General features: G+C 37.4%; 2 protein-coding genes across 2 annotated transcripts; both read left to right on the top strand.

Annotated features, from left to right (window-relative positions):
* The first annotated feature begins 73 nt into the window (after positions 1 to 73).
* Positions 74 to 4,497, top strand: LOC105391233. Its single transcript, XM_038111770.2, has 10 exons — positions 74 to 256; positions 746 to 907; positions 1,307 to 1,411; positions 1,689 to 1,944; positions 2,198 to 2,325; positions 2,544 to 2,741; positions 2,932 to 3,089; positions 3,212 to 3,272; positions 3,699 to 3,866; positions 4,293 to 4,497. Exons 1-10 carry the CDS (start codon positions 203 to 205, stop codon positions 4,461 to 4,463), a joined length of 1,461 nt encoding a protein of 486 aa, XP_037967698.2. The 5' UTR covers positions 74 to 202; the 3' UTR covers positions 4,464 to 4,497.
* A 321-nt stretch (positions 4,498 to 4,818) lies between these two features.
* LOC105391219 (potassium channel KAT3) lies at positions 4,819 to 9,602 on the top strand. The gene is made up of 10 exons (XM_038112315.2): positions 4,819 to 5,007; positions 5,719 to 5,901; positions 6,070 to 6,174; positions 6,345 to 6,600; positions 7,477 to 7,604; positions 7,741 to 7,935; positions 8,089 to 8,342; positions 8,643 to 8,706; positions 8,868 to 9,035; positions 9,196 to 9,602. The coding sequence occupies exons 1-10, from the start codon at positions 4,954 to 4,956 to the stop codon at positions 9,361 to 9,363; spliced, it is 1,575 nt and encodes a 524-aa protein (XP_037968243.2). The 5' UTR covers positions 4,819 to 4,953; the 3' UTR covers positions 9,364 to 9,602.
* The last annotated feature ends 233 nt before the right edge of the window (positions 9,603 to 9,835 follow it).

Below are 9,835 nucleotides of genomic sequence, written 5' to 3' on the forward strand. Positions count from 1 at the left end.
TTATTGGATACCTGTTGTCAGTTTGTCGAGGTCTACCTGATTTACAAAAATATAATATTAGAGCATTTTGATATTTTATTTATCATGCAACATATAAATTTACATAATTGCATTTTTTGTACAATATTTATAGAAGTTTGATATTATTTTATATTAAATATTTGTTTGTATATTTATTTACACAAACTAATTTAAGAAAAATATGTCTGGGTTTGCTGATTTAGTTAAATACAATGAAATAGACGTGAATCATAAGGTAAATAACTAGTATTCTTTAAAATAACTTTAACAGAAGACCAACCTACGGTCTAACTCATATTTTTACAGTAGCTTCTTCCACGGGCTTCTCATTGCTTCAAAAAGTTTTCCGGGATAACAAATAGCCAATAAGCGGCGTAATACCTCAAAGCTTTTTACAGCTAAACATTTCTGTAGTAAATCTAAGGATTGTTCAACTTCACAAATTTTATATTTTACCTCTTTACAACATTAATTCTTCTTCTTCTTCTATCGTGTAAATGCACTAAGCTAACTTCCTCCAGTGTTTTGCTACTCTTATTGCGAGATCATTGGCCTTCATCAGGTCTCCTTGACTGCACTTTGGGGCATTAGGACACTCTATACGGTGTGACGTAGTCTGGAGGCTTCCGCAACTGCATAGAGTGCTGGCATTGGCTGAGAGCATATCCCATCGCCTTAAAAGTACTTAGCATAACAATATTAATTATTGAGAGTAAACTTACAGACAAAAAGAAATCCGAAGTTTCGATTTCGCGCTGCCGTTCGCTATGTGATAGCCAACCAGTACTGGCTGGTGGAGATGTTGGCAGCCTACGTGAGGCCCAGCGACGTCGGCTTGAGGGTGCGCCAAGCTGTCAACCCCACTAACAAGGATTTGACATTCAAGGTTAGAAACGTTACGATTAAGCTATAACTACTTACTTTCTACTTCTGTTATTGGGCTGTTAAATTATAGTTAACTGTATAAGCTCATATCTCAGCACTGCTGAAGATAGAGTTCTAACAAAAATACAAGTCAACTGCTTTCCCACTTCCCATCTATCTGCTATTCATTTTCTAAGGGCAAGCGGACTAGAGAGCATACAGTGATACGTGAGCAAAATCTTCTTATCGTGTGTCGGTAAGAAACACAGGTGAAATATATCACCGGTGCAAGGAAACGATTAGGGGCTCCATTCGTGCATCCCATAATAAAAATTATATTGTGAAATTACTTGAATTCGATCAAACTGATCGTATCAATGCAAAAATGGAAATCATTATTAGGTATTTTTTCCATTTGCAGGATAAAATATTGTTGAATAAACGAACAACAGACAGGACGGAAGATGAAAAGCGACATCTGTATCGCCTATTTGGCGGATTAAAATGTTTCAGGCGCTATCCAGATGTACGTTTTTTTTTTTAAATTTCCTACGTTATATTCTAATTTACATAAGCTTCTGCTATGGTCCCTCTATAGGCTTGTAATTCGTTCAGAAAATTAAGCCCATAATAAATAAAAATCAGGGAAACTTTGGTCTGATCTAAGCATGGTTAGTGTTTAATGCACCATGATCCAAATTACCTATGAAGAATGGTATAAGTACACAAACAATAGGTAGCCATAGACAATTCATAATATCTATACCGACTTGATACCGACCTACCTATAATTTCCTCTCCAGGAAGTAAAAAGCCGATTAGCCGGCTCACTCTACTACAAATACTACGGCCCCGGGCGCGTGGTGGTCCGTCAAGGGCACGACGCGCATGCGCTCTACTTCATCATCGCCGGTGACGTCATTGTCAGCCAACTACTCTGGGACGACCTGGTCAAAGAAGAAGAATCTGTCACACTCGGCGTCATGCAACCGGGAGATATATTTGCAGAAGTGGCTTTGTTGCATGATATTGGAAGGAGTGCTACTTGTACTACTGCTGGTGAGACGATAAGAATAATAAATACCCCTCAAAAATATGCAAAAGCATGACGTTCACAAAGTGGGCTTTCATAGTGCTAAAAGGATTGGTCAGTTCGCCAACTGTACAGGGTGCGCCGTATATAGGTACATGTGACAGGTCATTCGAGAATGGAGCCCCATTCGATATAGTATCTTAGAACTTCAGTGATAATACTTCGATTACTTTGGAATTAAACCTTATGAAATAATTAGGTACGTTTTTATTTTTTTAGGGCACTGTGAGCTTTTAGTGCTTTTGAAAGAAGACTTCAAAATGAATCTGCAAGCTACTGTGCAGCGGCTGTGGGACAGGGCAGAGCGCGCCATGTCGCAATTTACTTATTTCAACCATCTATCTGTAGTAAATAATTTAACTTCTTTATTTAGTTAGATATTTATTCACTTTATTTATACTAAATATTACTTACTTAATTCTGATTATAAGTACCTTAATAATTTACTGTGTCCAGCACTGTATAAAGGATTAGTTAATTTTTCACCGCCTTGTCAGAAAGGAACACTAATTTGTACCAAAATTTTTAACTTATAACCAGGCTTATTTAATTTATATATCGCCAGATAGAATTGCGCGAAGGAGTCATAGTTGCCAAAATGAAATCCTTTGAAGAAGACGATATTATAATGGGAGACGGAACTGAATTAACTCACTTTGTCTACTTTGTACTTTCGGGAACTTGTCAGATTGTCGAGTCTATGAAAGTGTACGTGACGAAGAATAATCGGGAGGAAGTGTATTGTCTTCACGATCGATGTTCTGTAAGAACCTGTCCTTTCTACTTTTTTTAAGTACATACTCCGCGAACTAAACTGCTGTGAAATAGTTTTTCCTTCATGATCCATCCTACTACTTACTTTACGCCCACTTAACTCCCTAGGAACGTAATGATTGGTAGTAACTACACCCAAGTTAAGTACCTACTATAATCTCTTATAAAATCATTTTCAGATTTCGACGACCACGAGTGAGCTCGATTTTGAAATAAATCATTTTCGTGCCTACGAAAATAAACTTAGACTTTTGTCGATGATAAGCGGGGCTCATATTTCGTCTTTTGTGAAGCAAGGATTGTTTGGTGAAGACGACGACTCTTACTTTCAAGAAAGGTACTTAAGGTTTTACCTAGGGGCCAATTTTTTCATCTGTACTTACCTAACTAAATGCATTGGTAATATAAATCCTATGAATCGACCGACTGCATTTATAACTTATCAATTCAATCTTTCAGGTCCTCAAATGACGACAGTTTAAATTTCATTCCTGAAAATTTAGAAACTGTTTTTATGCAGGTCAGAACCGTATTAATAGCATAGGATACCCGAGTAGCAATTTATTTTCTCTATGTACCGTCTGCTATAAAGCTTCCTTGCTTTCAGAAGCTCAGAATAGTCGTAACACTCGTAACTCGTTAGTTTTTAGTTGTGTACATTGCGTTCCTCCATGCCCACACATATACAGGGTGTCCCAAAAGTCAACGTCATGCCTTAAAGGGCTATTAGTCTAGCTCAGGAGTAGCCAGAATATCGTAATATGTCATAATAAGTACTAAAAATACGATAGTTTTCGAGAATTTGTCATTTTTATTTTGGTGAAAATCGACACCTGGATCTGTTTTTTTCATGCCGCCGGTACAAAATTCCATATTGTTGGTTGTCTTTCTTTTAAATTATCCCTTATCTTCTTACCTTTATGATTATTAAAATTAACCTATCCAGGTAGGAACGTTGTCACCTGGAGCTTGTTTCAACCTCGGGGAGAATACCCGGGACCGGTTCATCATTGCTCTGGAGCGAGTGACGTGTCTGCTGCTGCCCCGGCTCTGGCTGGAACAGAGGGACCCCACCAGCAACTGGCCCCGAGTGCGGAGATACCTTGATAGGAATGTTAGTTTCAAAACATGTTTCATTGTTATGTGCCTAATAAGTGCTGAGCATATCTGTAATTGGTACATGTTACAGAAAAGTACCCATCTATCCTATTTTGTAAGTGTATTATAACATGTACTGTTGATGTGCCATATTAAATAAATAAATAAATAAATAAATAAATAAATAAACATGATATCCTTCTTTTATTTTGCTCAATATTATCTATACCTACGCGTCAAATGTAAATTTGTTAACTTACTTATACATAGGTAATGTAATTTAAGTTTAAGAACCTGTGAGGAGGAAAAATTAGTAAAATTATAGTTTAGTTAGAGTGAGTATAAACTCTTTTGCTGAATTATTAAGTACTATGACATAATAAGCAAGTATTTTTACCGGCAGAAATACCTAATGTTTTCTCTTATATTTCAAATTTTACAGATACCATCAAAACAGGAACTATTTCAAACCTTCCTTACACAACAGAAATGTAAAAAAAATACGAAGCAAATGATTGAAAGAGTGGTTTCCCGATCACCAAATAAATACAGCAATACTAGACACAATGTTCCTTTCTCTACAAGGTTGATGAAGCGATCGAATGTTTTCTGATATAGACAGAATATTATTATAACCTGCCCATTAATCACCTTTGTTTCATTTCACATAATTATCCCAATACATTATTTAAAGAACTTAAGTATAATGATAAGCTTATATTCAATCCATAGGCTGCATTACTGTGGTGTTTGGTTTTCATTAAAACTGGTCAAGCCCAGGTCAACCCCAAACCTAACGAGACACATGCTGTTTCAAGAATATCACGAGATTCACGAGTGACGAGACCTCACAGTGGAGTAAAATCCATGATCCGGGATGAATGTTCCTAGCGGGTCATCATTCTGATATCTGTAGTTTTTTGATTCAGACACTTTTTCGTTCGTCAACTTCATATTTCCTACTCTGTGCCAAATTCCTCTTTATGAAAATTATCAAATCATTTTCATGTTTTTGTGGAGTTTTAGTTTATTTCTGAAGTATTTTCGAAAGTATACATAATTTACAAACTTAATTAACTACCTACTTAGGTAAATTTATATCAATGGAAGGTCCACCTAAGCCCCGGCGTTCTGTATTACAAACGAAGAAAGAATTAGTAAGTTTATGACTTAATTATTGACCTATACTTAATTAAATTATTTTTCCGAATTAACTTGTAATTTTCAGTTCAAGCTATTCGATCAGTCAGAATAAGAATTAACTTTTATAAAATCCCGCGGCAGATCTTGTTGAATATACCAAGTACTTAAATGTGAAACGATGGACGACCGAATGGCGTAGTGGTTAGTGACCCTGACTACTGAGCCGAAGGTCCGGTTCGATTCCCGGCTGGGGCAGATATTTGTTTAAACACAGATATTTGTTCTCGGGTCTTGGATGTGCCCGTAAAATGGCAAAAGGCCCCCTATTACATTGGGACTAACATAAACACTGGCGAAAAGTGGGTGCAGCAATGCGCCTCTGCCTACCCCGCAAGGGAGTACATTAGTACAAGGTGTGAGTGTTTATATTTATATATTAATTTATTTAAATGTGAAAAGTGGGTCCTACAATGTAAACCTCTGCCTTCCCTATAATACAATATAACAAACGTTATTTTACAGAGGTGCCTGAAAGGAGAGTCTTCTCCTGGTCTCGAGACACACCATATATATGTTCCTTACATACCACAGACGCACCCTGGGCATTCAGACTGTCCCTAATCTGACTGGCCAACCCTTTCATCAGCGTCACAAACTCTGCCTTTTTTCCCACTGTTTGTCACCGACACGATAAGAAACCTCTACTAGTATCTACCTACCTGCAGGAATATGAAGAGTCTCTCCTGCGCAAGTTCCGTGTGCGATGTCGGTTCAGAGCCATCTCTCGGCTGGCCGCTGCCAACGCGTACTGGTTGGCGGAGGACGGCGCCGCAGGCAACAGGAGGCTGACGGTCCACCAAGCGATCCAGGGAGTCAAACCGTCAACGCTGAAGACACTGACTTTATCGGTGATTATTACACATTTATTATAACAGGAGATTTAATAATATTTAAGATGATAGAACTCTGAATGCCATAATCAATTGCAATCATAACTCTCAGCATTATTCTTATAACTACTTTTAGAATAAATACTCTCGGTATACATTAGGTAATAATTGAAGTTCTATTTGTAGGATAAAGCATTATTGAACATACCCGCAGCTGATAGAACGAAGACTGAAAAAGATTATCTATGCAGAATTCTTGGAAACTTAAAATGTTTTAAAAGGTATCCAGATGTAAGTGGCAACATTTTATAATGTTAGATGTTTCCGTTGCCGAGTCCATTACAATATCACACATAGCTACGTCTGCAGAGCTCCTTATAGTCTAAAAGACTAATTAGTTACTCAGGTGTAGATAATTATGTTAAGTACCTAATTAGATAGAATATTGGTTTGACTTTCAGTATGTGAAAAGAAAGTTAGCGGCTGTGACTTATTTCAAATACTACAGTCCGAACCGAGTAATCATACGGGAAGGTCACCAAGCGCAGGCCCTATACTTCATAGCTTCTGGAGAAGTCACCGTGACGCAGACTACCTTGGACGGAGTGTTGCAGCAGAACTATGAGGCAGAAGTCAACTGTTTAGGCCCTGGAGACATGTTCGGGGAAGCTTCTCTTATTCACAATATACCAATGGAAACGACGTGTACCACAAAAGGTTTGATTATGTTCGGCAATCTATCTCATTTTACGCCTAGATCAATACTTTTTTGTTGGATTGATTAATACTGCACTGAAAAGGCTTGGTAGCCTTATGATTGGATCGCTGGTAGTAGAAGCAATGTTTATTTGTTTTCATAGGGTCATTAACATGTAAGAAATCCTAATACCGCGATGTAGTTTGCGGGATAGTGACATGTATGTAAATACGTAAATACTACTTGATAACTGAACATACCGCCCACCAAGAACGTACGTTCTTCATTACCACCCTCACCATGAGGTCAAGGGGGTAACTCCACAAGATGCATGGACTTGATAACAAGCTGATAAGGACCTACATGCATCCTGTGTGCTATAAGATGTGGCTGGTATATACAGTTATTTACATAAATTTTTACAATACAATTTTGATAAGTGCTAATTTACAATATAATTTTTATAAGATCTTCCGTCTTCGCTGTTGCTGTTGTCACTGGCACCGCTGAAGTGGCAGGCGATAGGCACGACGACGCTCCGCTCGTGAGTGTCGCCGCTGGCATCCTGTCACCGGGTGCACTGGACTGTCTCTGGCACCGCCCAAGTGGCAGACGATAGGCACAATGACGCTCCGCTCGTGAGTGTCACCGCTGGCATCCTTTCACCGGGTGCACTGGACTGCTGCTGCTGGGGCTGCTGACTCCGGTTAAGTTGACCCGAAGCGCGCCTTGATGTGGTGTCCTGGTGCCGCTAAGTGATAGGCGCGGTGGCGCAGCTCGCGGCAAAATAATAATACTGTACTATTATATATATTATGTGTAATACTGCACATAATACTAAACAAATGTTGGTCTTCAGTTTCATAATACATATTAGATATTGTTACTTTAACCAGGTGATTGTGAGTTTCTTGTTTTGCTGCGACCAGACTTTAAGGAGATTTTGCACGCCACTTTGCAAGACCACTGGAATGTTGTAGAAAAAGCAATGTTATCCTTCACTTATTTTCAAGATCTTGATGAGGTTTGTCCTAAATGTGATCGATATCCTTGAAGTCTTAAGACTCTTGAGTATTTTCCATATTTACCTACTAATCTAATACATTTTGCATACAAAATAATGATATTAAAACCATCTGTACTTATGTTTAATTTTCCAGGTGAATCTGCGAGAGGGGTGCATTGTAGCGAAACTGAAAATGTATGACACTGACGAAACAATTTATGGCGATGGAGTTGGTTTCGCTAATTTCGTATATTTTGTCATCTCTGGACGTTGTCAGATGATCGAAACTCTGGATGTCTGCGTGAGAAAATATCAGGGACGGGAATACTATTCTCTCTATGATCCACCGGTAAGAAATTAAACACATTAATTCTAAATTAGTCAAAGTTTTAGCTCTCGTATATGCACTTACTTAAATTCTCAACTTAATCTGGATAACCCTGTACGTTTTAATGTTTATAATAATAATTAAGTAATAATAATTTATCTATTATTTCTAAAGGAATCAATCAGTAAGCACGACTTGGACAACCAAACCGACGCTGGTGAAGTAGTTCATCTTGAAGCGAAACCCGAGGAATCTAAGGAATCACTTGAAATACCAGTCAGCAAAATATCAAAAGTTTCAATTAAAATAAACGAGAGTCATATTTCTGAGCCAGAAGATATTATTGAAGAAAATGATCATGCTATATATTCAGAATTAAAAATGAAAAGAAAATCATCAGCAATGCTACCTTCTAATCATTCCGTGAGGTTTGCTATAACAATTTAATTGGCCAAAATGTTATAACCTACAACCAGATACTTAGGTACTTAACTTATATTTTAATAGGACTGGATTTCCTCCGACAACTTTTATCTTAGCTTAAATACACATAGGACACTATGACCACTAACAACGACGCAGTATTGGCCGCCCTGTCGCCCAGTATTGGTCGATTTCAGATTTTACCCTACCCTATCTGTTATTGCGCATTCCAGTAAAGTGATAGAAACGAACGATATATATACTCAGGTACCTATTAATAAAACTTAGTATGATTTTTGTTAAAGGTTCGAACATAGCTCAATTGAAGAGAAAGAAAAACCAAAAAATCTTCGCAAATATTTCATGCAGGTGAGATCGAGTTAATGATATAAAAATAATTTTGTAAACTTTGTTAAAATAATATATTTATGTAATGCCATCGCTGTACTAAAAAGTTTCCATTTTTTCTTCTTCGATGTGTAATACAAAGAAATTCTGATCATGAAACAACAAAATAATATTGTACTTAGGTATGCCAAATGACAACAGGAGCGAGTTTCGGTCTTGGTGAGAACATGCGGGATCGCCGGATAGTGGCGCTCACCCCTGTGTCCTGTCTCATGCTGCCTGTGTTTTGGCTGCTGCAGAACAATAGAGCCAACATTTGGACTAGAATTCAACATCATCTGGAGAAAAAAGTAAGTTAAGACTCATTGATTTTTGCGGACATTATACACAGGGAATGTTATCATTTGCAAAGAGATAGAGAGTTTGTCTCGGTCTCGACAATGATGAAATCATTACTACTCATGACAGTCTTATGAAGTTCAAGAACAATAATAAAATATATTTTTCCAGATTCCAAACAAGAGGAAGGTTTTTAAAGAATTCGTGCAAGAAATCCTATGGGTGCGTCATCGAGAACAAACTGTGGAAGACGTGGTCTCCCGCACCAGCCACGAGAATCACACCACCATACACGATGTGCCGTACTATATACGAATGGAAGAGGGCATTAATCTTTAGATTTAAATATTTAATGAGGACGTCTGATGTCGTATTTAAATTTTTATACATTTAAAGTTTAGTTTACTTACGTTATTATTTTTTATTCTTTTAAATGGTTTGTTATAAAAATGTTGGTCGATTTGGTAAGTATTAATTTTCGATTTTTTAATTTTTTATTCCAAGGTTTTTAAAGCTAATTTTGTGAGTACTTATATTAAATAATTAATAAACAATAAATCTGGCATATCGTTGACATATCTAATGCTTTTCGAAATCATTTGCACGTAGATAAACTTTTTTCTTAATAACTTTAAATAATCAGAATGTGAACAGCTGTGCGGTGTAGTCAGTTGTTATTGGCATTCATTGTTGCCCATATACGGCTGAGCCGCTAAAATTGCGAACAGAAGCGGGGGCGGGGGCCGTGAATGGGTTCCTCGCTTGTTCCTCATTCACTCCACTGTCTTGTTGTTTAATCTCTATTCGAGGT

This window comes from Plutella xylostella, chromosome 13 (assembly GCF_932276165.1).
Source record: "Plutella xylostella chromosome 13, ilPluXylo3.1, whole genome shotgun sequence".
In the NCBI taxonomy this organism is placed as follows: Eukaryota; Metazoa; Arthropoda; class Insecta; order Lepidoptera; family Plutellidae; genus Plutella; species Plutella xylostella.

What these genes read in the sequence shown, in the direction of transcription:
- LOC105391233 (XM_038111770.2), top strand. Translation starts at nt 203, where the DNA reads ATGTCTGGGTTTGCTGATTTAGTTAAATACAATGAAATAGACGTGAAT. An exon ending in GTCTTCACGATCGATGTTCT is followed by an intron (nt 2,742 to 2,931) that starts GTAAGAACCTGT and finishes AATCATTTTCAG; the next exon opens with ATTTCGACGACCACGAGTGA. An exon ending in GGAGATACCTTGATAGGAAT is followed by an intron (nt 3,867 to 4,292) that starts GTTAGTTTCAAA and finishes CAAATTTTACAG; the next exon opens with ATACCATCAAAACAGGAACT.
- LOC105391219 (XM_038112315.2), top strand. Translation starts at nt 4,954, where the DNA reads ATGGAAGGTCCACCTAAGCCCCGGCGTTCTGTATTACAAACGAAGAAA. An exon ending in TACAAACGAAGAAAGAATTA is followed by an intron (nt 5,008 to 5,718) that starts GTAAGTTTATGA and finishes ACCTACCTGCAG; the next exon opens with GAATATGAAGAGTCTCTCCT. An exon ending in AACGACGTGTACCACAAAAG is followed by an intron (nt 6,601 to 7,476) that starts GTTTGATTATGT and finishes TACTTTAACCAG; the next exon opens with GTGATTGTGAGTTTCTTGTT.